The 26,191-nt window shown below is 41.2% G+C and overlaps 1 protein-coding gene across 3 annotated transcripts in view; it reads left to right on the forward strand.

Annotated features, from left to right (window-relative positions):
• The window catches only part of LOC136862781 (zinc finger protein ZFP2), an 88,774-nt gene extending 78,936 nt beyond the window's left edge, over positions 1-9,838 (forward strand). For all 3 annotated transcript variants that reach the window (XM_067139036.2, XM_067139034.2, XM_067139037.2), the window contains one exon: positions 8,001-9,838. In XM_067139036.2, the coding sequence (XP_066995137.2) occupies positions 8,001-9,705 (1,705 nt within the window). In that variant the 3' untranslated portion in view covers positions 9,706-9,838. The remainder of the gene's footprint in view (positions 1-8,000) is intronic.
• Positions 9,839-26,191: the final 16,353 nt, after the last annotated feature.

Raw genomic sequence — 26,191 nt, forward strand, 5'->3', positions numbered from 1 at the left:
GTGTATCTATTAGAGCGTAGTACTAATAATAATTTGTCTAAGCATTTAGCTTTGTTGGTAATCTTTGAGTACAGTAGTTCTTGCAAATTTCATTTCTTTTGTGCTTGGTAGTGACATACGGTACCGGTATTGTAATTAGGATACGCCTCAAAGTAGTTTGAAAATTACTGTAGTGTACGGTACAGTAGTATACGAGTAGCCTAATATCCTATCAGAATTTAGTTTGCTTATTTTATTATTGTAAAATATTTGTGTAGTACTGGTGTAGTAGAGGTATCCGTATAAACTCTTACTACAATTCTGTTGTAATTAGGATAGGCTTAATTGCAGTTTGGAATTGTGTAGTTCTTGTGTATTCCTTTCAATTTCAGTAATTAACAGAGGTTAGAGGTTGTAGGATAAGAAATAGAGTACGACTAAGTACTATGGTAGTGTAGTCGTATATTAATTACCTTATTGCTGTGTGATCTTTGAGTACTATCCCAGGCAATATATCCCTCCGTTCATTTATTTTTTTGCAAATAAGTTATTTTATTTTTATTTTCATTTTTCTGTAAAGAATGGCTAAGGAGCGCGAGTGTACGAACTGTGGATGTGGTGAGGCATTGAGGGGTATGAGGGAGGAGTTGGAGAGTTTGAGGGAGATAATTAGGATTCTCACAGAAGACAGGAAGGAAGATAGGACTCCCTCAAACAATGTTCAGGTTACAGTAGGTGTACAGGAGGGAGGGGAAGGAAAGGGGGGAGTTGTAGAAGACAGGTGGTCTAATGTTCTAAGGGGAAGGAGATTGCAGGCTAAGGGCTCTATTCAGGATTAGAATTCAGGACAGGTGTTTTTGTGAAATCGGTACGAGTCACTCCAGGTAGAACAACAGAGGGAAGATGAGGGACAGGGAACTGTTGCTGAGATGTGTGGAAGTAGAAGAAAGGGAAAAGGTAGGAAAGGGAAATGTAGAGTAGAGGATAGGAAAAGACAGGTGGAACAGGGTCATAGGAAGGAGAAAAGCGAGGAGGAAGTAGCTTCTGCAGCTATCAGGAAAGATAGGACTGACCAGTAGGGGAGGGGATCAAATGAGGTGGGTAGGGTTGAGGCTCTGGTCGTGGGAGATTCCATTGTTAGACATGTAGGGAAATTGTGTGGAGGAAAGGGAACCAGGGTAGAATGTTATCCAGGAATTAGGTTGAGGCAGATGTTGAGGAAAGTAGAAAAGAGGGAGGAGGGGAAGGAGAAGGTGGTAGTATTTTCACGTTGGTACCAACAACGTAAGGCAAGCTGATATAAGTACCGGTACCAACATAGTTGGAGATATGTGGGATCTGGTAAATGCAGCACGGGTGAAGTATAAGAAAGCGAAGATTGTTATTAGTGGAATACTGTGTAGGAAGGATAGTGACTGAAGGGTGATTGGGGATTTAAATGAGACTATGGAGTGGGTATGCGGGAAATTGGGAGTGAAATTTCCAGATCCTAATGGGTGGGTAGGAGATAGGGATCTGCGCTCAGATGCCCTTCACTTAAACTGCAGTGGTACATATAAGTTAGGAAATTTGTTTGGAAGGGTAATAGGGAGGTACATTCAGAGAAACAGGGTGGCCTAGGGAGTGGTGATAAGGGAACAGGGAACTGGAAATCAAGTAGGGATGACATAAAATTGTTAGTGTTGAACTGTAGAAATATTGTAAAGAAAGGAATAGAATTGAGTAATTTAATAGATATACCAGATATTGTAATAGGAGTTGAATCATGGCTGAGAAATGATATAATGGATGCAGAAATTTTCTCACGGAACTGGAGTGTGTTTGTTTCGTAGAGATAGGATAGGAATGGTGGGGGGAGTATTCATTCTGGTGAAAGAAGAATTTGTAAGCTACGAAAAAGTTAAGGATGAGACACATGAAATTCTAGATGTAAGGCTCTTTTCTAAAGATAATAGGCAACTTGATATATTTGGAGTGTACAGACCGGGGGTAGCACTGACACGGATTCAGAATTATTTGATAAGATAATCAGCTATGTAAGAAACGACATGGAAAGAAATGTGATTGTAGCGGGAGATCTGAATTTACCAGATGTCAATTGGGAAGGAAATGCGAACGACAGGAAGCATGACTAATAAATGGCAAATAAATATGGGAAGGACTGCTGATTCAGAAAGTGATGGAACCAACCAGAGGGAAAAATATCCTGGATGTGGTGCTGATAAAACCAGATGAGCTCTGTAGGGAAACTGAAGTAATAGATGGTATTAGTGATCTTGAAGCTGTTTTTGTTGTAGTCAAAAATAAATGTGATAGAAAGGAAGGTCTTAAAAGTAGGACTGTTAGGCAGTACCATATAGCTGATAAAGCAGGCATGAGGCAGTTTCTAAAAAGTAACTATGATTGGTGGAAAACGGTAAATAAAAATGCAAACAGACTCTGGGATGGGTTTAAAGAAATTGTTGAGGAATGCAAAAACAGGTTTGTACCTTTAAGGGAGGTAAGGAATGGTAAAGACCCACCTTATTATAATAGAGAAATAAAGAGACTAAGAAGGAGGTGCGGACTGGAAAGAAATAGAGTTAGAAATGGCTATGGAAGTAAGGAGAAATTGAAGGAACTTACTAGAAAATTGAATCTAGCAAAGAAGGCAGCTAAGGATAACATGATGGCAAGCATAATTGGCATTCATACAAATTTTTGTGAAAAATGGAAGGGTATGTATAGGTATTTTAAGGCAGAAACACGTTCCAAGAAGGACATTCCAGTAATCATTAATGAAGAAGGGGAGTGTGTATGTGAGGATCTTCAAAAGGCAGAAGTATTCAGTCAGCAGTATGTAAAGATTGTTGGTTACAAGGATAATGTCGAGATAGAGGAGGAGACTAAGGCCAGTGAAGTATTAAAATTTACACATGATAACAATGACATTTACAATAAGATACAAAAGTTGAAAACTAGAAAAGCAGCTGGAATTGATAAGATTTCTGGGGATATACTAAAGACAATGGGTTGGGATATAGTACCATATCTGAAGTACTTATTTGATTATTGTTTGGTCGGAGGAGCTATATCAGATGAATGGAGAGTTGCTATAGTAGCCCCTGTGTATAAAGGAAAGGTTGATAGACATAAAGCTGAAAATTACAGGCGAGTAAGTTTGACATGCATTGTATGTAAGCTTTGGGAAGGCATTCTTTCTGATTATATTAGACATGTTTGTGAAATTAATAACTGGTTCGATAGAAGGCAGTTTGGTTTTAGGAAAGGTTATTCCATTGAAGCTCAACTTGTAGGATTCCAGCAATATATAGCAGATATCTTGGATTCAGGAGGTCAAATGGACTTTATCACGATTGACCTGTCTAAAGCATTTTATAGGGTGGATCATGGGAGACTACTAGCAAAAATGAATGCAATTGGACAAGACCAAAGAGTGACTGAATGGGTTGCTATATTTCTAGAAAATAGATCTCAGAGAATTAGTGTAGGTGAAGCTTTATCTGACCCTGTAATAATTAAGAGGGGAATTCCTCAAGGCAGTATTATCGGACCTTTATGTTTTCTTATATATATAAATGATATGAGTAAAAGAGTGGAATCAGATGTAAGGCTTTTTGCGGATGATGTTATTCTGTATAGAGTAATAAATAATTTACAAGATTGTGAGCATCTGCAACGTTACCTCGAAAATGTTGTGAGATGGACAGCAGGCAATGGTATGTTGATAAACGGGGTTAAAAGTCAGGTTGTGAGTTTCACAAATAGGAAAAGTCGTCTCAGTTTTAATTACTGTGTTGATGGGGTGAAAGTTCCTTTTGGGGATCATTGTAAGTATCCAGGCGTTAATATAAGGAAAGATTTTCATTGGAGTAATTACATAAATGGGATTGTAAATAAAGGTTACAGATCTCTGCACATGGTTATGAGGGTGTTTAATGGTTGTAATAAGGATGTAAAGGAGAGTGCATATAAGTCTCTGGTAAGACCCCAACTAGAGTATGGTTCCAGTGTATGGGATCCTCACCAGAATTACCTGATTCAAGAACTGGAAAAAATATAAAGAAAAGCAGCTCGATTTGTTCTGGGTGATTTCCGACAAAAGAGTAGCGTTACAAAAATGTTTCAAAGTTTGGGCTGGGAAGAATTGAGAGAAAGAAGAAGAGCTGCTCGACTAAGTGTTATGTTATACCAACAAATTGTTAGTATATCATAGCATAGTTCAATACGGGTCTAATAATGAGATTAGTTACATGTAATAAGTGGTATGTTCCGAGCTGTCAGTGAAGTGATGGTGTGGGAGGACATCAGTAGACGAATAAGTTTGGATGGTGTCTTTAAAAGTAGGAAAGATCACAATATGAAGATAAAGTTGGAATTCAAGGGGACAAACTGGGGCAAATATTCATTGATAGGAAGGGGAGTTAGGGATTGGAATATCTTACCAAGGGAGATGTTCAATAAATTTCCAATTTCTTTGAAATCATTTAGGAAAAGGCTAGGAAAACAACAGATAGGGAATCTGCCACCTGGGCAACTGCCCTAAATGCAGATCTGTATTGATTGATTGATAGATAGCACAGTTCCTGCACGGGAATATTATGCAAAGATAGGTTTTGCATAAAATCAAAACAAAGAGCAAGTACATCGTCTCTTTCACTGCATATGTCCTCAGATTCCTTCATGTTGACATAAAACTTGTTTGCTCGCCATTTGAGAACTATTAATTCAGCAACTGTAACCTTTTTGGCAGTATCATTTAAAAATGGACTGCATATATTTATCATCAGCTCTTCACAAGCACAACATGAATCCTTTTGTGGTCAGCCGAGCTGAAGATTGAAGATATCCTTGAAGTATTTAAGGTAGAAATATTTAGTTGGGGAATCTGGATACTTGGCTTTATACAGATTATACATTGCCTTAACATCCAATGTACCGGGCGAGTTGGCCATGCGCGTAGAGGCGTGCGGCTGTGAGCTTGCATCCGGGAGATAGTAGGTTCGAATCCCACTGTCGGCAGCCCTGAAGATGGTTTTCCGTGGTTTCCCATTTTCACACCAGGCAAATGCTGGGGCTGTACCTTAATTAAGGCCAGACCGCTTCCTTCCAACTCCTAGGCCTTTCCTATCCCATCGTCGCCATAAGACCTATCTGTGTCGGTGCGACGTAAAGCCCTTAGCAAAAAACAAAAAAAAACCATCCAATCTTGAATCAAGGTAAGAATAGTCTCTAGAAGTGTAGTGAGCCTCCTTGACAGGAAATGATTATATGATTATGTATGTTCTTCTGGAGCGGTGGCTTTCTTAACATGCTTTCCACGTTGATCATGGGGAGAATGTCCTAACAATGATAGGTTTCTAAGTCTACATACCCTTTTCTCTCCAATGCCATAGAAACATAGAAAAGCTTTCCTGCAAACTTCCACTTTCTCTCCTCGTGGGGACACATAGTCTTTAGGAAGCTGAGGCGGGATGGTTGTGGTTGATCCTTGCTTTTAGGGCAGCGGCACTTCACTGGGATGGCTTTGATTAGTCCCTGGAGATGTATGTCTTGTTCATCTTTAGTGGTAAAGTAAGAAAAACTGTGACAGAATCTGAAGCTGCAGTTCCTCAGGAAGCTTCATGAAGCATTTCTTGTTACAACTAAAACAAAATGAGTATACATCTCACCATGTGGACTATAGTAACAATATATATATATTGTGTAAAAATGCTTTAGGCTTATTTCTGCAGTTTGTTACCTGTGTTTTAGTTAATATAACCTCCAATTCTAACACTATAATGGCCTACTCAATATGAATACAAAATGATGATAGATTAAGATTATCACTTTTCAACATGACTTCCTATTATGTAATAGAAAAAAAAATTACTTACCGACAGTCTCCAACTGTTTTCCTCTCTGGTATTCCTTTTCCAGAGTATGTAATGTGAGCAATGCCCTTCTCTTTGGCCTTCTTTAGAATGTTTTTCCGGTAATTTTCCGGATTACTGGTACGCCCTTTCCTTGTTTTACGTTCTTCCTCCATTTCTTCTTATATTAATTCACGCGTTTCTAATCAAAACTATGAACTTAACACAGATCAGTCCAAGAAAGAACCTCTTATGTTACTCATTATATCATAGCAGAGCAGCTGTTAGGAAGTTCCCTTTTTCTCCACCAGATGGTATCTGTATCTGGCTAGCTATGATTCCTTGCTAAACTGCCCCTTCTACTGCAGAAAGGGACCTTTGGAAATGAATGCAAATATCATTGCCATCCTGTGACTACACTAATAGGTAGAAAGAGGGCATTTCAGCATGGAGTGGTATGTATGTTAACGTTTCAACAACAAAAATCAATACTTAACTCATTTTCACCAAAAGTGTCAGAAAGGGCCTCGTAGAAATGACCCATTCAATTCATTCCTGAAAAGAAAAAAAAGTTTGAAAATGTGCACTGATCATTTCAGTGTCACATCGTCGTCATCTTCTATTGTTGATTTGACTCACCTTATTGACAATGGTCAGTATTTGAAACTGTCTTTTAAATATTCAACAATTGATAGTAATAATGATACACTTCACTTACGATAATTTCCGGCTCCATGGCTAAATGTTTAGTGTGCTGGCCTTTGGTCACGGGTCCTGGGTTCGATTCCCGGCAAGGTCGGTAATTTCAACCTTAATTGGTTAATTTCATTGGCACGGGGGCTGGGTCATGATGCGCGTCGCCTATGGGGGTCAAATCAAAAGACCTGCATTTGGCGAGCTGAACTTGTCCTCGGACACTCTCGGTACTAAAAGCCATACACCATTTCATTTCATTTCACTTATGATAATGGAGGAATATCATTTCATAATACAAGATTCTACAATAAGTAACCCGCAACCCCCAGTAGAACAGTTTTCTAATACCCAACCATAGACTACTACTACTACTACTACTGTCCAACACGTTGGCTGAATGGTCAGCGTACTGGCCTTTGGTTTAGAGGGTCCTGGGTTCGATTTCCAGCCGGGTCGGGGATTTTAACCTCGATTGGTTAATTTCATTGGCTCGGGGACTGGGTGTTTGTACTGTCCCCAACATCCCTGCAACTCACACACCACACATAACACTATCCTTCACCGCAATAACACGTGGCAGATGCCGCCTACCCTCATCGGAGTGTCTGCCTTACAAGGGCTGCACCCGGCTAGACGTAGCCACACGAAACTACTACTACTATAAGGATGATTATTTAGCTTCTATTTATAGTTTTAAGCTTAAAAATATCTCCACTTAGGAAGGATCTCCATTCATTGGAGATTAATACAAAATTAACGACATGAAAATAGTAATTTAGGAGAGAAATGAAAATTAAAACACATAGCAGTATTAAAGATGTTTGTATCTTATAAATCATCATCATATACCACTGATCTGCATTTAGGGCTGTCATCTAGGTGGCAGATATTGAATATATTGCATGTATGAATTAGATGGCATCTTAGTTTTGAGTTGGACAGAATGAGGGAGACATAATTTGGTTTCACTGTGAGTGGCTAAAAGTTGGTTATCTAGTTGTACTTCCATTTAAATAATAATCACCAGCCACCACCTCAGAGTATAATTATGTGAGTGAAAAATATATCTTAGTCTGAAACTCTGGTATGTACCTTTTTATTCTTATCATGAATAGTTTTAAAAATATGTTTAATTTATAATTGCTTTTGTTGTACGACTTCTTTTCAGACGACTTTATATGCAAGATTACGCTGAGACATTATTTGCTAAGGTTTGAAAACATTTATGGCATTTCCATGTAAACTCAGCCGGTAATTACAAATAGTAGCCTATTTGATTCATGATCGTATTACATCAGTGGAATTTCCAGGAATTCAGAATATATAGTATTGAACTTTTGAGTTTTCCTCTTATGTTGAGGGTACTTAGCATATCAAGTATGTGTTGATCCATGCTGTTATAAAATTACATTTTTCCTTAATCTCGTGCTGGATGTAACTGTACATTTGTATCTCTTTTGTTATTTTCAGGTTGCTGAAAAGTGGATGTAAGCGTGATGGTTCTAATGTGTTGAGTGGCACTAATGGCGTATCCAATGGTGATACCTGTGACTCTAATACATTCTTGAACTATGTGCTGAATCAACAACTTTCTGGTAGTATATTTTTCTTTGACTCAACACGGTCCAGTCATTCAAGTGAAGAACATCCTGAGTCAACGTCTGGTGTAAATAATCACTGTAATTCTGAAGCTGCTCAACATAGTTGTGATCATGAGAACAGCACAGTTTCCTCTCACAAAAACACACAAACTGCACCAGTTGATCACAGTTGTTCTACATGTGTGACCAATAGAGAAAGGACCCATTGTCATAAAATTATATATTCCCCATGTCCAGTGTCAAGAAATGATAGTGGAGAACAGGGCAATGAATCATCTTCTCATACAGCATCCAAGTATTCACAGACTATTCCATATGTTTCAGTTCATCAAGATGCTAAGACTAATACAGGTGATAACAATGATAGTGATTCATCATCAAAGTCTTCAAAAGAAAAGGACTGTGTATTAAGTCCCTGCTCGAAGTGTGTTCATGAAAGAAATATGCATTGTTGTTTGGTTTCAAACCATAATGATAATGAAGAAATGGCAAAAGTAGTGGGGAATACTTGTATTAAATGTAATTTTATTTCTCACTCTGGCTTACATTATTCATGTTTGTGTTGTTCTAGAAATAGTGCTGAAACAAAACAAACAGGTGAGGAACAGAATTTGAGTGATGTTGATAATGCTGCGAGTCCCCATACTGTTAATTCATGCCATAATTTATGTACTAATTGTTCATTTTCTTCTGATCATGGTGTAGACAGCAACATTAAGTCAGAGAGTGTAGTGAGTCATTGTGTCAGTGGCATGAAGAAACTCAGTGTACAGCACAGTAACCTTAATCATTGTAAAGTGGGAAATGATGGTGGTAGGTTGTGTACTAAAAGCAATAGAAGACTACATTATGGAGATGTCGATCGCCCTTATACATGTGAAATTTGTTTCAAGAACTACCCCTCAAGCACAGCTTTAATGAATCATACACGGTATCATAGAGGCGAACGTCCTTATCAATGTGAAACTTGTAATAAGGCATTTGCTACCAATTCTCACCTTGTTACTCATCGCAGAGTTCACACTGGGGAACGACCTTTCCAGTGTCAACTCTGCCGGAGAAGTTTTGCTGACAGATCTGCTTTTGTGAAACATGAACGTACTCATGGGCCAAATGGCACTATCATCAAGCGTTACAAATGTGAGGAATGTGGCAATGCCTTTGTGGACTCATGTGGTTTAAAGAAGCACATCCGCATTCACACAGGAGAGCGACCATATCAGTGTTCTGTGTGTGAGAAGTCTTTCTCTACCAGTTCAACATTCGTTGCTCACAAGCGAATTCACAGTGGAGAAAGACCTTACAAATGTGAGCAGTGTACCAAGATGTTCATTACCAAGTCCCATCTTTTGACTCATCGACGGACCCACACTGGAGAGAAACCCTTTACCTGCCAGGTGTGTAGTCGTGCCTTTGCTGATGGGTCAAGCTTTCGACGTCATGAGCGCTTGCACACAGGAGAGAATCGTCATATTTGTGATGTGTGTGGCAAGGGCTTCCCATTTGATACTTCACTCGCTAAGCATAAACAATCACACATTCCTGGTTCTGCTACTTATGTTTATATGGTGTGAGCTACTAGTCTGTTATACAAGTAAATGTTTCAAAATATATTCATAAAAGACTGATTTGTAGTTAATACTAAAGGCTTTAATGTTATGACTGCAGTGCTTAACTAATGTTGAATTACATTTCTTGTCTGATGAATGTTTTTATGGTTCTTTATCCAGACTGTCAAGTAGCAGAAATACCTCCTTCTATTGCTGTAAATTACACACACATATTTGATGTTGATTTTTCATTTCTTTTTCATGCCAAGATAACATTTTGAAGTCCATAAATAAATACTCAGTCACTAAGCAGTTCTTTTAAAACACAATCCACTATCCTCCTGAAGAAACTATGCATTCATAAAATAATTAAAATTATGGAGATAAATATGAGGAATTTTGACTGGTTAAAGTCTATTCATTATGATTTTGGAATGCTATTCTATCTGGAAAGGCTACGTCAAGCAGCAGGGAAACCTTTCTGGTCAGTAATAAAGAATCTTGGGAAGGGAGGGAAAAAGGAAATGAACAGTGTTTTGAGTAATTCAGGTGAACTCATAATAGATCCCAGGGAATCACTGGAGAGGTGGAGGGAATATTTTGAACATCATCTCAATGTAAAAGGAATTCATCCTGGTGGTGTTGCGAACAGCCAAGCTCATGGGGAGGAGGAAAATGATGTTGGTGAAATTACGCTTGAGGAAGTGGAAAGGATGGTAAATAAACTCCATTGTCATAAAGCAGCAGGAATAGATGAAATTAGACCTGAAATCATGAAGTATAGTGGGAAGGCAGGGATGAAATGGCTTCATAGAGTAGTAAGATAAGCATGGAGTGTTGGTAAGGTACCTTCAGATTGGACAAAAGCAGTAATTGCACCTATCTATAAGCAAGGGAACAGGAAGGATTGCAACAACTATCGAGGTATCACATTGATTAGTATACCAAACAAAGTATTCACTGGCATCTTGGAAGAGAGGGTGCGATCAGTCGTTGAGAGGAAGTTGGATGGAAACCAGTGTGGTTTCAGACCACAGAGGGGCTGTCAGGATCAGATTTTCAGTATGCGCCAGGTAATTGAAAAATGCTACGAGAGGAATAGGCAGTTGTGTTTATGTTTCGTAGATATAGAGAAGGCATATGACAGGGTACCGAGGGAAAAGATGTTCGCTATACTGGGGGACTATGGAATTAAAGGTATATTATTAAAATCAATCCAAGGCAGTTATGTTGACAATTGGGCTTCAGTGAGAATTGATGGTAGAATGAGTTCTTGGTTCAGGGTACTTACAGGGGTTAGACAAGGCTGTAATCTTTCACCTTTGGTGTTCGTAGTTTACATGGATCATATGCTGAAAGGTATAAAATGGCAGGGAGGGATTCAGTTAGGTGGAAATGTAGTAAGCAGTCTGGGCTATGCTGACGACTTGGTCTTAATGGCAGATTGCGCCGAAAGCCTGCAGTCTAATATCTTGGAACTTCAAAATAGGTGCAACGAGTATGGTATGAATATTAGCCTCTCGAAGACTAAATTGATGCCAGTAGGTAAGGAATTCAACAGAATTGAATGTCAGATTGGTGATACAAAGCTAGAACAGGTCGATAATTTCAAGTATTTAGGTTGTGTGTTCTTCCAGGATGGTAATATAGTAAGTGAGATTGAATCAAGGTGTTGTAAAGCTAATGCAGTGAGCTCGCAGTTGCGATCAGTAGTATTCTGTAAGAAGGAAGTCAGCTCCCAGACGAAACTATCTTTACATCGGTCTGTTTTCAGACCAACTTTGCTTTACGGGAGCGAAAGCTGGGTGGACTCAGGATATCTTATTCATAAGTTAGAAGTAACAGACATGAAAGTAGCAAGAATGATTGCTGGTACAAACAGGTGGGAGCAATGGCAGGTGTGTACTCGGAATGAGGATATAATGGCTAATTTAGGAATGAATTTGATGGATGAAGCTGTACGCATAAACCGACTTCGGTGGTGGGGTCATGTGAGGCGAATAGAGGAGGGTAGGTTACCTAGGAGAATAATGGACTCTGTTATGGAGGGTAAGAGAAGTAGAGGTATACCAAGACGACGATGGTTAGACTCAGTTTCTAACGATTTAAAGACAAGAGGTATAGAACTAAATGAGGCCACAACACTAGTTGCAAATCGAGGATTGTGGCGACGTTTAGTAAATTCACAGAGGCTTGCAGACTGAATGCTGAAAGGCATAACAGTCTATAATGGTAATATAATGTAATGTAATGTATGTAATGTATTCTATCAATTCAGAGATTCAAAGTGCCATTTACTTGTTAAATATCAAAAAGCAATAGTATCTGTGTGTTAAGTTATACCAGTAGTGCAGTGTTTCTGCTGTAACTACACTGCATGACAAAAAAATTAAGCACCCAGAAGGAATAGTTGAAAGTGAATGAAGCTACATATGCTGAAAGACCATGTGCCTTTATTGAACTGATTACAATATGGCATGAAGGAGACAAGGCCGTTAGCAATTACAGGTGGAGTGTTGGTGCTAGGTCAGTAGAGTGGCGCACCTCCCCTCCCCCCAGCCGCGATGCTTGCCCTTATGCGGTTCGGAATGGTGTCAGACAGCCTTTAAATCCTCTCCTGAGGCAACTTCATCCACAGATATTGCAGCTGTCCCTTGAGATCCCGCAGGTTGGTACTGGGACGGAGTTCCCTTCCAATGTCATTTTACAAGTGGTGGTGTAACTACAAAGACACACATACGCGATGCTGTCAATTGTGTACAGTGGTTTTATTTACAAATTATATATACACACTAATAAACTGCTATCTTGAACAAAACACTGCTACGAAGAAGAAGATAACTGCAGCATTCGCATGTCAACCAACTACCAACACAACAAAAATCACAACATAAGTTCACATACGGTACCGTACTTGACTAACGACTTTCACTAGCAACTCTCGCTAACAACTCAACTCTAACTCCCAAGGCTGCCTCTTTATATACATTGCCTGGCCAGGCTTCTAGAAAAGTATGACTCAACATGTTTTCTCGTAATTTCTAGAGTCTCCAATAACCTATTTACAAATGGTTTGAATGTTCTGTAACTTGTAACTTTTTGATGATAATAATAATTAATAAAGTCATGAATAAAAATATATAAATAAAATTACTCAATAACTTAATAAAATTAATAAGCATAATTAACCGAAATGTCCGTAGTATGGGCGCCAGAGTTCACCAGAATGGATCCCTCGAATTTAGATAAGAGCATGATAAACTGTATATCCCAGGGCGTGTACATAATGCTGCGTACTGGTACATCTGCTGCAGGCCTTACCTAACCTCCTGAAAACGACTAATTAGGTAGGAACTGCACCTAGGTTCATCAATAACACTGATTCTAAAATAGCTAACTATATTCTTAACAAATTCCGTGCATGAGCACCTCATCAACATACAACATTATACATATAATACACACATAAAATATTGCTGGAAGACTCCATATTTACAACAACAACAACAACAACAACAATAATAATGAAAATCGTGGGAAAACGAAAGCGAGAACTAAGCTACCATTTGTAGATAGTCCGATGAACAATGTACATGTATGAAGATAAATACCCTTCACTGTCTCTATCTCAATTCGACATACCGATTCTCATAATCGGCAGTTATCACATCACACAGATACTGTACCTTGTACTACTGTGTTCACATATTTTAACACTTGTTGTAAAGATATATACACACGTCTGTCGATCCTCAACATAAATTTATGGAAAGTCTGAGATAGCTTTCACCAACGTATAATGCTAGGCCGCCACAAGTGCTACAATACTTAATGCGCAAGCACTCTCCACAATCAGCCACTTTCCACAAACATAACAAGACTACGCTCCACGAACGTTTGAAGTCCAGTCCATTGCAGCCGTGTCACTCCAGTACCGTGTATCAGCACCACTTCCTTCCCGTAGAGTGCGTCAGTTGTAGTTGTAGTTATCTTCCTTCTCGTTCCTTTACCTTCACCTTTACAATCACCCATACAATCTCCCTTACAATGTTTCTTTACAATGTCCCTGGTTGCCGCCGTATCATCAACCTTTATAGACATCAACATCCCCCTCCTCTCAGATGATACGCCTGGATTGGTGCTTGCCAGCCAATCATGGGTGGTTCTCTTCTCAAGCCCAAGCCCTGAACTACTTCTTCCTCCCAAGACAATAACAAACTCTGGGGTATATTCCATGAATCGCCAAACTTTCCCTGGTACAACACCAAGCTCATCTCATCAGGCTGGGATATATACATGACTCATACGAACTTTCCGACGACCACAACAAATACTGGGGTAGCCACATGGCTAATCCAAATTACCAGAGTTATTAAAGCAATGTTTTCCCACTCGTGCAAAACAAATTACTCATACCTACATATGTGGATATCTTCCAGCTTACCAATGTAAATGGCAATATACAAATGAAATACCAATAATAATAATAATAATAATAATAATAATAATAATAATAATAATATCTCTAACTTCTACATATAATTCGGGGGTGTGATATATGTACTATCACAAACTCTGTAGTGACTAGATGCGTTGTTCTGGACAATTACCGTGTGTTGCACAATATTACACTGGATTTATACATCATATTTACAGGTAATAATAAATTATATATTATTAATTACAAGTTCTTACATTAAATAAACTCTTACTAATATACATACAGCAGATGTGTCGTGACATAACCTCATATGTTTTGTTTCACAAGACTCAAATAATAAATGTTACGACCACGATTTATACCAAATAAAGTCCGTACCTAACTACATAAATAATAATAATAATAATAATAATAATAATAATAATAATAATAATAATAGACATAAACGACTTCAAAACCACACCTCACAAGTCGATGATAATAATAATAATGACACCTACCAATCGAGCTCTATTTTTGCTATTATCCCATGGGTTTAGGGAATTGTTTTCAAGTTATACTAGTCCATACACTTGCAACAATATCCTCCCTATAACTTGAAACAATTTCAACAGTCTATCATACTCATCGACCTTGCCTTGGTCGTAGATTATATCTTCTCTCTTCCTCGACTTTGCTGGATGTGCTCTCTTCCTCTTGACCGGATCGTGCCTTGTCGGGGGTTGATGTCGCCTCACTGCTAGCCTCTTCCTCGGTGGTAGTCGATGCGTTCTCCTCCTGATGGCCAGGTTGGGTTGTATCATTAGTAGCCTCTCTTCCAGGTGGATCTGTGGCAGTACCAGGCTTGCTCTGTATGCACAGTGGTTGGGTGACTCGCCACAATTCCAATGCGTGGTCCTTGACAGGAGAATGATCTTTAGTAAGTAGACACCATGGCCCAGCTGCTTATTGACTTCGACGGGACCAACCCAGTTAGGTGCGAGACCTGGATGAAACCCTCCAGTCTTATTACTGACTGGGTGGTTACGTCGCAGTACTTGCCGGCCTGGCAGGAAGATCTGGGTCTCTTGGACATCTTGAGCTTAGCCGTGGGTAAAGGATCTCTTCTCGGCCAAAGCTTGCTTTTTATTGATGTCCTGTTGCTGTTTATGCTGCCACTCTGCTACGGAAACAGCTGCGAGGTGGTGGACGAATCTCCCAATCCCCGGTGCCATATAGCTGTCGCCCAAGGAACAGCTCCGCTGCGAAGTGGGCAGCGACACGGTTGATGCGTCGTAGCAGGGCAAAGAGTGACTGCTGTATCTGAGGGTCAGTGTTCCTTGTCTATTGGGTGGACCCGTAGCATCCTTTTTAGCTCCTGGTTCTGTCGTTCTGTTGGGTTGTAGATAGGGATGGTCCAGTGCTCCACACCCAATTCAGTCATGATTTGCTGCCACTTCCTTGACGTGAATTGACTCTCGTTGTCTGACAGAATGCACCGTGGATAACCGTAATGGCTGAATACCTCATCCTGTAGAAGAATGGTGATGTGTCCCGCCATGGCTTCTTGTATCGGAAAGGCTTCAGTCCATCTTGTGAAGAGGTCGGTGATTGCTAGGAGTCCTGTTTTACCCTATTGTTGTTCTAGGGTAGGAACCCATGAAGTCCAGGGCTATGACCTACCAAGTGCGTTACGGCCGTCTTGCTCGCTGACTGGAATCTGCCTTCCTGTTGATGGCCTTGGTGCAGGCGCAGATGTAGCACCCTTTCACATAATGAAGGATGTGTTTCTGCATGTTCACCCAGAAGAATCTTTGTCGGATAGACTGGTATGTCTCTTCACCTCCTGGATGTCCGGCTTCAGTGCTGTCGTGGAACTTCTCAAGGATGTCCGTTGTGTGCTGTCTTCAGGATCACCACTACTGCAGGCATGTTGGATAGGTGACATCTGTACATTAAGAGTCCTTCGTCAACCCGGAAGTTGATATAGATATTGATTCCCATAGGGAATCTGAAATATTTGTCCCGAATGAGTATATAATACCAATATAAATGGTCCGTTATTGGACATTATAAATTTTCCAGCTAACTCATTCCTAGTTGCCAGTGTTTCGCCCTCGTGTGCTAGGGTTGGCTCATCAGTTGGTACCTAGCACACCTACCAATACGCTGGCTAGTGCATACGGTCCATCTGGACGGGTGGTTGTTATGGAGTAGATCGGTGATTGGTGTTGCCTTCTCTTCAAAGTGTGGCACGAAGCTGCTATACCATCCACACAAGCCAACTGACATACTTGTTGCTTGGTCCGTGGGCATTCACCTTGCTCGATAGCTCGATTCTTCTACGGTTGCCTTTCTCTCCGGTATGCACTAGCCAGCGTATTGGTAGGTGTGCAAGGTACCAACTGATGAGCCCACCCTAGCACACTAGGGCGAAACGCTGGCAACCAGGAATGAGTTAGCTGGAAAATTAATAATGTCCAATAACGGACCATTTATATTGGTATTATTAACCCGGAAGTTCTCGTAGCACATCTTGAAGTCCCTCGGGATGAGTCGACTATTGGTGTGCTGTCTCCTAATCCACTGCGTCATGGTCCTACAGGGCTTGTCTTGATCTTGCCATTGCTTGATTACTCTCAGATAAAGTTCCTTCTTGATGATCATAAGAACAGGTTCATTGGATTCGTTCTGGTGGTTTTGTGGAAACACCCTCTTTTTTTGCTATTGGCTTTACGTCGCACCGACACAGATAGGTCTTATGGCGACGATGGGATAGGAAAGGCCTAGGAGTTGGAAGGAAGCAGCCGTGGCCTTAATTAAGGTACAGCACCAGCATTTGCCTGGTGTGAAAATGGGAAACCACGGAAAACCATCTTCAGGGCTGCCGACAGTGGGATTCGAACCCACAGTCTCCCGGATGCAAGCTCACAGCCGCGCGCCTCTAACTGCACGGCCAACTGGAAAGTGTATCTAGAATGCAAAATAAAGCTTAAAGTGAAGCATTTCATTTACACTGAGAGGATGTTCGTGCGATTCGAATTATTTTGAAAGTATCAGTTTAAAATTAGTGAATAGGGGAAATTTATTTAATTGAAATAACATTAATTATTTGTGTTTTAGTATAGAAATAGAACGGCCAACTCGCCCGGAAACACCCTCTTGACAATGGTGATCCTAGCTTCCTAGTTGCTCAGACGGTTGAGGGGCTGGCCTTCTGACCCCAACTTGGCAGGTTCGATCCTGGCTCAGTCCGGTGGTATTTGAAGGTGCTCAAATACGTCAGCCTCGTGTCGGTAGATTTACTAGCACGTAAAAGAACTCCTGCGGGACAAATTTCCGGCACCTCGGCGTCTCCGAAAACAGTAAAAGTAGTTAGACGTAAAGCAAATAGCATTATTACTATTATAGCTTCAGGTTCCATCGGTGGGTGCCTAGATATACTGTCTGCTCCTATGTTCGTGGATCCTGGGATGCGACACACATCAAAATAAAATTATGCGATTAACAGTGCCCATTGCATCAGTTTAGATTTTGAGCCAGCGGCCGAGTTCAACCATTCGAGAGCTGCGTTATCGGTGTACAGCTGGAACTTCCTTCCACGTAGCCTCTGAATTTGCACATGGCCCACACCAAGGCTAAGGCTTCCTACTCGGCAGTGCAGAAGCGTTGTATGGTTGGAGATAGCTTTCTGCCGGCATACTCTATGATGTCCCTTTCTCCTCACTCCTCTCCTGGAATAACACTGCTCCTAAGCCAGAGTTGCTGGCGTCCGTCTGCAGGCACATCTTCCGTTGAGGGTCGGGATGGGCTAGACCAGGAGTGTTGCGTATCGCAGCCTTAATGACTTGGAAGCCTCTTTCTTGCTGGTCCATCTGGACGGGTGGTTGTTATGGAGTAGATCGGTGATTGGTGTTGCCTTCTCTTCAAAGTGTGGCACGAAGCTGCTATACCATCCACACAAGCCAAGGAACTGACATACTTGTTGCTTGGTCCGTGGGCGTTCACCTTGTTTGATAGCTCAATTCTTCTCCGGTTGCCTTTCTAAGCCTTCAGATGTTAGGACATGACCAAGATATTCTACGCGGGACTGTGCGAAGTGGCAGTTCTCCAGTTGGCAAGTCAGTCCATGAATCTTCAGTCGTTCCAGCACTTTCTTCAGATGTACAAGGTTTCCTTGAAAATTCGTGCCGTGGATTAAGATGTCATCGAGATACACTTGGCAGAAATCTCCAGCATATCCTGACAATACCTTATCCATCAGTCGCATGAAGGTTGCAGAAGCATTCTTCAGTCCAAAAGGCATTACTGTAAACTGGTACAATCCTCTCGGTGTCATGAAGGCGGTCAGTGGCTTAGAACATTCCTCGACCTCCACTTTCCAGTATCCGGAATAGGGATCCAGTGTGCTGAAAATCCTAGATTCACTCACTTGTTTCAGCAAGTCTTTCAGGTCAGGCATTGGGTGGGCATCACAAACGGTCTTCTCGTTCAACTTGTGGAAGTCCACGCACAATTCATACTCCCTCTTCTCCTTCTTCTTCTTCTTCTTCTTTTTCTTCTTCGGTAGGACGAAAAGGCGAAGCCAAACAGGATGTAGAGGGTTTGATGAGACCTTGCCCTTCCATCTCTTGAATCTTCTGAATGACGAAGTTGAGCTTATCCGGGTTGATTGGATATGGGCGTTGCTTGATGGGTGAGGTAGTGCTTTATTCAATGGTGTGCGTTATAGTGGTAGCCTATCCTATTTTATTAGTGATGACTTCCGGAAAGTCCTTTAAGGTGTGTCTCAGCTCCTGTTCTTCACTTGGTTGAAGATGCGTTAACTGGATATCTCCCAGGTGTACGTTGACTTCCACATCATTGCGACTCCGGGGATTTCCATCGTGCCAGGCGGCCCTCAGACATCTGTCTTTTCCCAAAAAGATTTTATGAGCTGCATAGTCTAGGATCACCTTGTATTCTACCAAAAAGTCATGGCCTAATATAATGTCAGGTATTAGGTTCTGAATCACTGCTACGTTAATTACAATAGGGAGGTCCATGCATTTAGCGGTTCGGTTAGTCTGTCGTTGGATGGAATAGGTTACCCCGTCCGCTGCTCCCACTAGCCTTCCGAGATGGTGAGACTTCATAGGGGGTAGTAATCTGGCAACAGTCCCATTTACAAATGCATGGCTTGCTTGGCTGTCGAGTATGGCTGGAAAATTCTCGTTGCCTATCCTCAAGATGATAGCTGGGTGACGTTTACCTATTCTGCTCACAATCTGACCAATCCCTTTCCTACTTGCCCAGGGCTGCTTGTCTGTTGGGTCTTGAGGCGCATTCCTGTTCCCGGTCCCATCCCCCCCTCAATCCAGAATGAGCCGGACCTAGATTTCTGATGCCGAAGTTGGGCATCTGTTCTTCAGGTGTCCCGTTCCTCCACACTGGTAGCATTTCCTAACCTAGCTAGTCTATTCCATGGCTTTACTCTTGTGTTCTTCTTCCAACTGGGTGATGATCCTCCGCAGATCGTCAAAGGATCTCGGTTGCGATAACCTTCACTGGGGGTCTATTCTTATCGTGGTGTAGCTCTACGATGTCTGGTAAGATCTTGTTCTCGTTTCCTTCAGGATGCAGCCGCTTGAAGAGCTGGTGTTTCTGGAGGACGAACGCACTAGCTCTCATGCTGGTGAGCTGTGCATCAGTCAGTAGCCTCCTTTTCATGGAGCTTTTCACCCCTTTGGAATTAAACCTAGCAAGGAATTCCCTCTTGAAGTCAGTCCAGTTTAAGTCCCTCAAGTTATTCCACCAAGTAGCGGCTTGGCCCTTTGACCCTCCAGTACTAACATCCGGTCTCCGAGACCGGCCGCCCAATTGTTCTCATATAAATTCAGTGCGCATGCTTCGCTTACGCTTTGCACATTGGTACCTTCAAATCGGTCAGTTTACTTATTGTTGCGTGAATTTTAAGTGCCTGGCTCAAGTTCTTAGCAAGAATTCCTTTATTTTGGTCTCTCAGACCGAAGTTAGTACTTGTGCTACTTTCTGCTGGAAATGAAACGAAATGAATTACGAACGTGAACAAGAGTGCCTGCCGAAATTACTACTGGAATCTGAAGAAAATGACGTGGCTGCAGAAGATCTTGAAGATTTTGTGGAAGAAGATCACCTTGAACGTCGTGAAGAAGATTCGGAGTCGGTACAGGGCGTGGAGGAGATATAAGATGAAAAATATATTGATAATGGGACTTCTACACAACAAAAACGACAACGTAATGTTCCGCACTTCATTGGAAAAGACGGTGTCACAAAATAGAAAATGCATATTCCTCCTCAAAATGTGAGAGCTCGCTCAGTGAAACTCGTAACTCTTGTGAAAGGACCGGCAAGAAATATTACTTCTATTGTAGATATATGGAACTGCTTGTTTGATGCCAGAATTCTAAATATTTAGGTCGATTGTACAAATCTTTCTATAACCCGTGAACCTTATGACCAAGAATACCGAACTGCAAGACTTACTGACTTATTGGAAATGAAGGCTTTGCTAGGTTACTTGTATATTTCTGGTGTATGTAAGACAAATCATTTGAACGCAACGGACTTACGTAAAACTAACGGTACATCAATCGAGATGTTTCGGCTCACTATGTCACTGGATAGCTTTAGGTTTCTGCTGATGCATATTAGATTTGCAAACAAAGAAACTAGATTGCACCATCAAGAAACATATAAATTGGCTGCAATTCGGCATGTATTTGACGTTTTGGTGGCAAATTTTCAAGCGAACTACACCCCATCGGAGTTGACGAAAAAACTTGAGGCTTTAGGAGATGTGGCTTCCACCTGACAACGGTGATTTTATTTCTTTTCCTCTTTATTAATAGTAATAATGCAAGGCTTAGTAATCAGGTTTTGTAGTGTGGTTTCTCTTTAGTAAGTGATTTACTTGCTTTAAAACGTAAGAAATATGCATGTTTACTACTTCGAACTCACAGACCGATGTTAGCACTCATGCTAGGATTTGTCGTGTTAGTACTGGAGGGTTAACTGCGGTTTGACAAGTTGAACGAAGATGTCGTCCGATAGATTAGTCCTTCCTAGTAGACTGACCGGTCCCTCGATTAAGCAATTTCTCTTCCAGTTGCCCATGGAATTCTGGAAGGCTCTCTATAATCACCGTCGGGTCTATTTGTCCTGTATTGCCGGTTAGGTTTGAGGGGGTTGAAGTAGGGTTGGGCACTATGTCCCTGTTTCGGCACAAGGTGCCGGTGCACAGTTATGTTCCGCTGTTCCAGAACACCGAGTGTCAATTGTTCCGAAACATTCTCAAGCGAGCTGGAGACACTGACTCGCTGTCCCATCAGAAGCGCCACTATGCACTGCCCTTCGCCTACTAGCTGAACTGTGCAGCGGGCGCACGGGACGCGGGACTCTAACTGCGCAGTGTAGAGAGAACTTCGAGAGGCAACATTACATGCTCCGCGCCAGTGGGAACTGGGAGTGTGCCTGTACGGAACGTGCTGTGTGGTGTGTGCCTGTGTGTAGTTATGGCCATGTCCAGCATAAAGCTGCAGGGAACGTGAACGAATAGTCGGAACACTGAAATTCGCGCCCAATAATCACGTTAAAGGCTGCTTTTAGGTTAAGATATTTCCGGTCAATATAAAATACACATAACACGGTTACAATGGCAGTGCAGGTGTTTAAAAGTAACCAATTCAAGAATATTTTTACCAGTTGAATGTATTGGCCTGTATTGTGAGTAATTAGTGAGTAATTAACATCTCGAAAATTTCCCTCAACACTTTCTCGGGGATTGACGTTAAACATTAATTTGGACTTTAAGGAAACTTTTAAGCCCAAGAAAAATATGGGTCATCGCTTTGGAATTAAAAATATAACTGGATGAATACATTGTTGTACTTTCGTGCTGTTAGGCCGGGCGCACATTGAGAAGCAGTTGGCCGCAGAGCAGGGAAGAGCAGAGCAGAACACCGCGAAGTTTACGAAATTGCGAAGTGGACGTGAGCACACATTGACACGCAGGGTCTCGTCGGTTTTCAGAAATAACATATTTTCTTTAGACTCTGTGATACTGGGGCATCCAGTATAAAGAGGCTCTTTTTTTCTTTTTCTTCAAGCATTCGCGATTTTTCTCATTTTGTTAGTCATCTTCACAATTTCCCTTGTGCTCATGGCAACGCGGTTATTCAGCGTAAGACAATCGCAATAAAAACAACCACCTTCGCCAGTTTACAAGACTGAACAATATTTCTATGTTACCGATGTTCGGCGTTCATATGGACTAAGCAAAGAATTTAATTCATGATTATTTTTTATATTGTTTACGTCGCACCGACACAGATAGGTCTTATGGCAACGATGGAATAGGAATGGGAAGGAAGCGACCGAGGCCTTAATTAAGGTACAGCCCCGCCCCCAGCATTAGCCTGGTGTGAAAATGGGAAACCACGGAAAACTATCTTCACGGTTGCCGACAGTGGGGTTCGAACCCCCTATCTCCTGAATGCAAGCTCATAGCAAGGCGATCCTAACCGCACGACCAACTTGCATGGTAAATTCATTAATAGGATCACAGTGGGGGAGAGGGAAAAATATGTATTTACAAATGTACTGCTAGATTTTCATCTAGTTGTCACAAGACACAAGATACTAAAATCAATCAACATTGACAATCTGTTGTGAACGCGTTTGCATTTATATTTGACAGGACATGATAAATGATTTTCCGTATTTATCTCTTCACGTAAATGTGATGATGGATGACGGCGACGGAGTCGGCGATGATGCTCTCCATAATCAGCATTAGATCTTTGTCTTAAATTCTATATGTTGCGATACCTTGGGTCACGGATTGTTTCATAGATATATGAGGATTACATTCTTTTGTTTGCTGTTTGTTTAACGTCGCACTAACATATCGAAGGTTTTCGGCGACAGAAGAAGGGTGGAAGATTGGGAAGGTAGCGGGCGTGGCCTTAATTAAGGTACAACCCCAGCATTTGCCTAGTGTGAAAATAGGAAACCACGGAAAACCATCTTCAGGGCTGCCGACAGTGGGGTTCGAACCCACTATCTCCCGAATTCAAGCTCACAGAGGCGCGACCCTAACCGCACGGCCACTTGCTCGGTGGATTACATTTTAGGCCTTTCTCTAAACTACCTTGTTACGCAACGTGAATAAAATTATTTATAGCCTAGACTGTAGTGCCTTATTCCCCGAATTTACATACCGATTTTCATTAAATTCTGTTCAGCCATTTTCTCACGAACATACATACATACATACATACATACGTACATACATATATACGTACATACTGCATTGCAGTCCACATGATTCACATAGTACCTACAAAACATGGTGAGACTGAATGGCTTTGGTAATTTTCTCCTCCATTTTTTAACTAACTGCGTGACACGTGCGCAGGAAACTGTATTTCGAAGACTGCGCGTGGTAGGCGGAAGTAGGTGCAGAACCGGCCTGCTCTGCTCTGTCCTTCCCTGTCTGTCAACTTGCGATGGTGCAATGATTTGTGTGGATTACAAAAATCTGCGCTGCGCTGCACTGCTTTAGCTGCTTCGCCTGCGTCCCAATGTGCGCTCCGCCTTATGCTCTCTGCACTTCAAATTCCTTCCCTCTCAACTTCCATTTACTTTCTTCAATATCTCAAAAATTTCCCTCAACACTTTCTCGGGAATTGATGTTAAAAATTAATTTGGACTTTAAGGAAACTTTTAAGCCCAAGAAAAACACGGGTCATCGCTTTGGAATTAAAGATATAACTGGATGAAAAAATGTTGACACTCCAACACAGGGCGGCACACAGCCTGTATCGACAGGCAGACAGCCAAGGCCAACTAATCTATCTAGTGCGGCCTTGGGACAGCACGTTCGGTTCAGGCACATTCCAGCTGAAGCGGAGCATGTCCTGTTGCCTCTCGAAGTTCTCTCTAGGACGCAGTTACAGTCCTGTGTTCTGTGTCCCGTGTCTCGGCACTCGGTACCGAAACACTCCGCCTCAAGTTTCTAATGTTGCGGAACAAGTGAATGTTCCGGTCTGCCCAACCCTAGGTTGAAGGTGTAGTGATATGTCCTGTTCGAGTTAATCTATCTTCTACCGCGTGAAGGATGCTCTCTCTCATATTTTACACATCTCCCTTGATGGTCGAAATCCAGTTTTCTAACCCAACAGCAGAACGGCTCTCAAAATTTCCCTCGATGGTAGAAATTTTCCCCTCTACCTGTTGTTTGATACCGGAAATCTGGACTTCCACCTCCTCCTTGAGGTTCGAGATGTCCCCTTCCAGCTGGCTTACCCTACTATCGATATGCTCAACCTGTCCCAGTTTTGACCTGATGTCTGATATCTGATATGTTAATTGATTGGTGACGTTGCTAATTTAGGATGAAATTTTATCAACTACGGTTGAAATTTTTAATTCTAGGTACTGTTTGACTTCGTAAACCTGCATCCACACTTGAGATATTTATCTAGTTAAAACTGTGTTAGCTTCAGAAATCTGTTCTGTTTCGGAGGAGTTGATGTTTGAAATTTTGTCATTTACTTTCAAAATAATGTTGGAAATCTGTTCTGTTAAGGTAGAATTAACTTGTGAAATCTGTTCTGTTAAGGTAGATTTAACTCGTGCATTAACGTCTGAGATCTTGTCTTTGAGTGCCTGTATCATTAAGTTGAAACACATTTTGGTTAAATTTACCTCCTCTTCTGATGACGAGTCGAGTGTTTCGTCCACCTCGATAACAATCTTGTCGGGATCATAGCCGTTTTCAGTGGGGTCTTCTCGTAGCCGTGTCTTCAATGGTTGCTGTTCGTTAGAAGATGTCTTTTTTGTGAGTTCGTCTTGCAGTTGTTTTACAGACATACAGTATTTTCCAGTGTCACTTGCATTTTGTTCTGATTTCTCTTACCTTGTATTCACTACCGAAAATTATTCTCAAATCCTGTTACAGTCGCCATTGTTGTAACTAGAAGGACACACGCGTGTTGCTGTCAATTGAAGAATAAGAATAAGACTGCAACATTTGCATGTCAACCAACCAACACAACAAAATCACAACATAATTTCACGTACTTGACTAACGACTTTCACTAACAACTCTCGCTAACAACTTAACTCTCAACTCCCAAGGCTGCCTCTTTATATACATTGCCTGGCCAGGCTTGTAGAAAAGTATGACACAACATGTTTTCTTGTAATTTCTAGAATCTCCAATAACCTATTTACAAATGGATTGAATGTTCTGTAACTCTGTAGTGACTAGATGCGTTGTTCTGCATTATTACCGTGTTGCACAATATTGCACTGGATTTATGCATCATATTTACAGGTATTAATAAATTATATACTATTAATTATGTGTTCTTACATTAAATAAACTGTTACTAATATACATACAGCAGACATGTCGTGACATAACCTCACATGTTTTGTTACACAAGACACAAATAATAAATGATACGACCACGATTTATACCATATAAAGTCCGTACATAACTACGTAAATAATAATACTAATAGACATAAACGACTTCATAACCATACCTCACAAGTTATAGTAATAATAATAATAATAATAATAATAATAACACCTACCAATCGAGTTCGATATTTCTTCTATTTACCCATGGACTTAGGGAATTGTTTCCAAATTATACAGGGTGATTGTTTTAAAAGTTCAGAGCAGAGTGCCGAGGATTAGGCGCGCCAGGAAGTGGAGGCAGCGAGCGCAGTGCCTGCCTTGACAAGCAGGCATAGTCGGCTCAAAGAAGCGGCATGATTACGCCTATAGAATCTAAACGAAACTCACCGGATACATAGATGCTCTGGACAAATAAGTTAATGAATAAACAAATAAATCAACTAGGATATTAAACTGAACTGACCAGTAATAAATAAATGGAAAATGAAAACCTACAACCTGTTTTCCAGTCATTGACCGGGTCAGGGATGTAATGAATGAAGCGACAGTCTAGCTCGAGCAGCTGAGGAGCGAGGTCGTGTGGTGTAGTGCGTGCCGCGAACATGGTCGGTATTGAGCAGTACCGGGCCGCGATT

This window comes from Anabrus simplex, chromosome 2 (genome assembly GCF_040414725.1).
Source record: "Anabrus simplex isolate iqAnaSimp1 chromosome 2, ASM4041472v1, whole genome shotgun sequence".
NCBI lineage: Eukaryota > Metazoa > Arthropoda > Insecta > Orthoptera > Tettigoniidae > Anabrus > Anabrus simplex.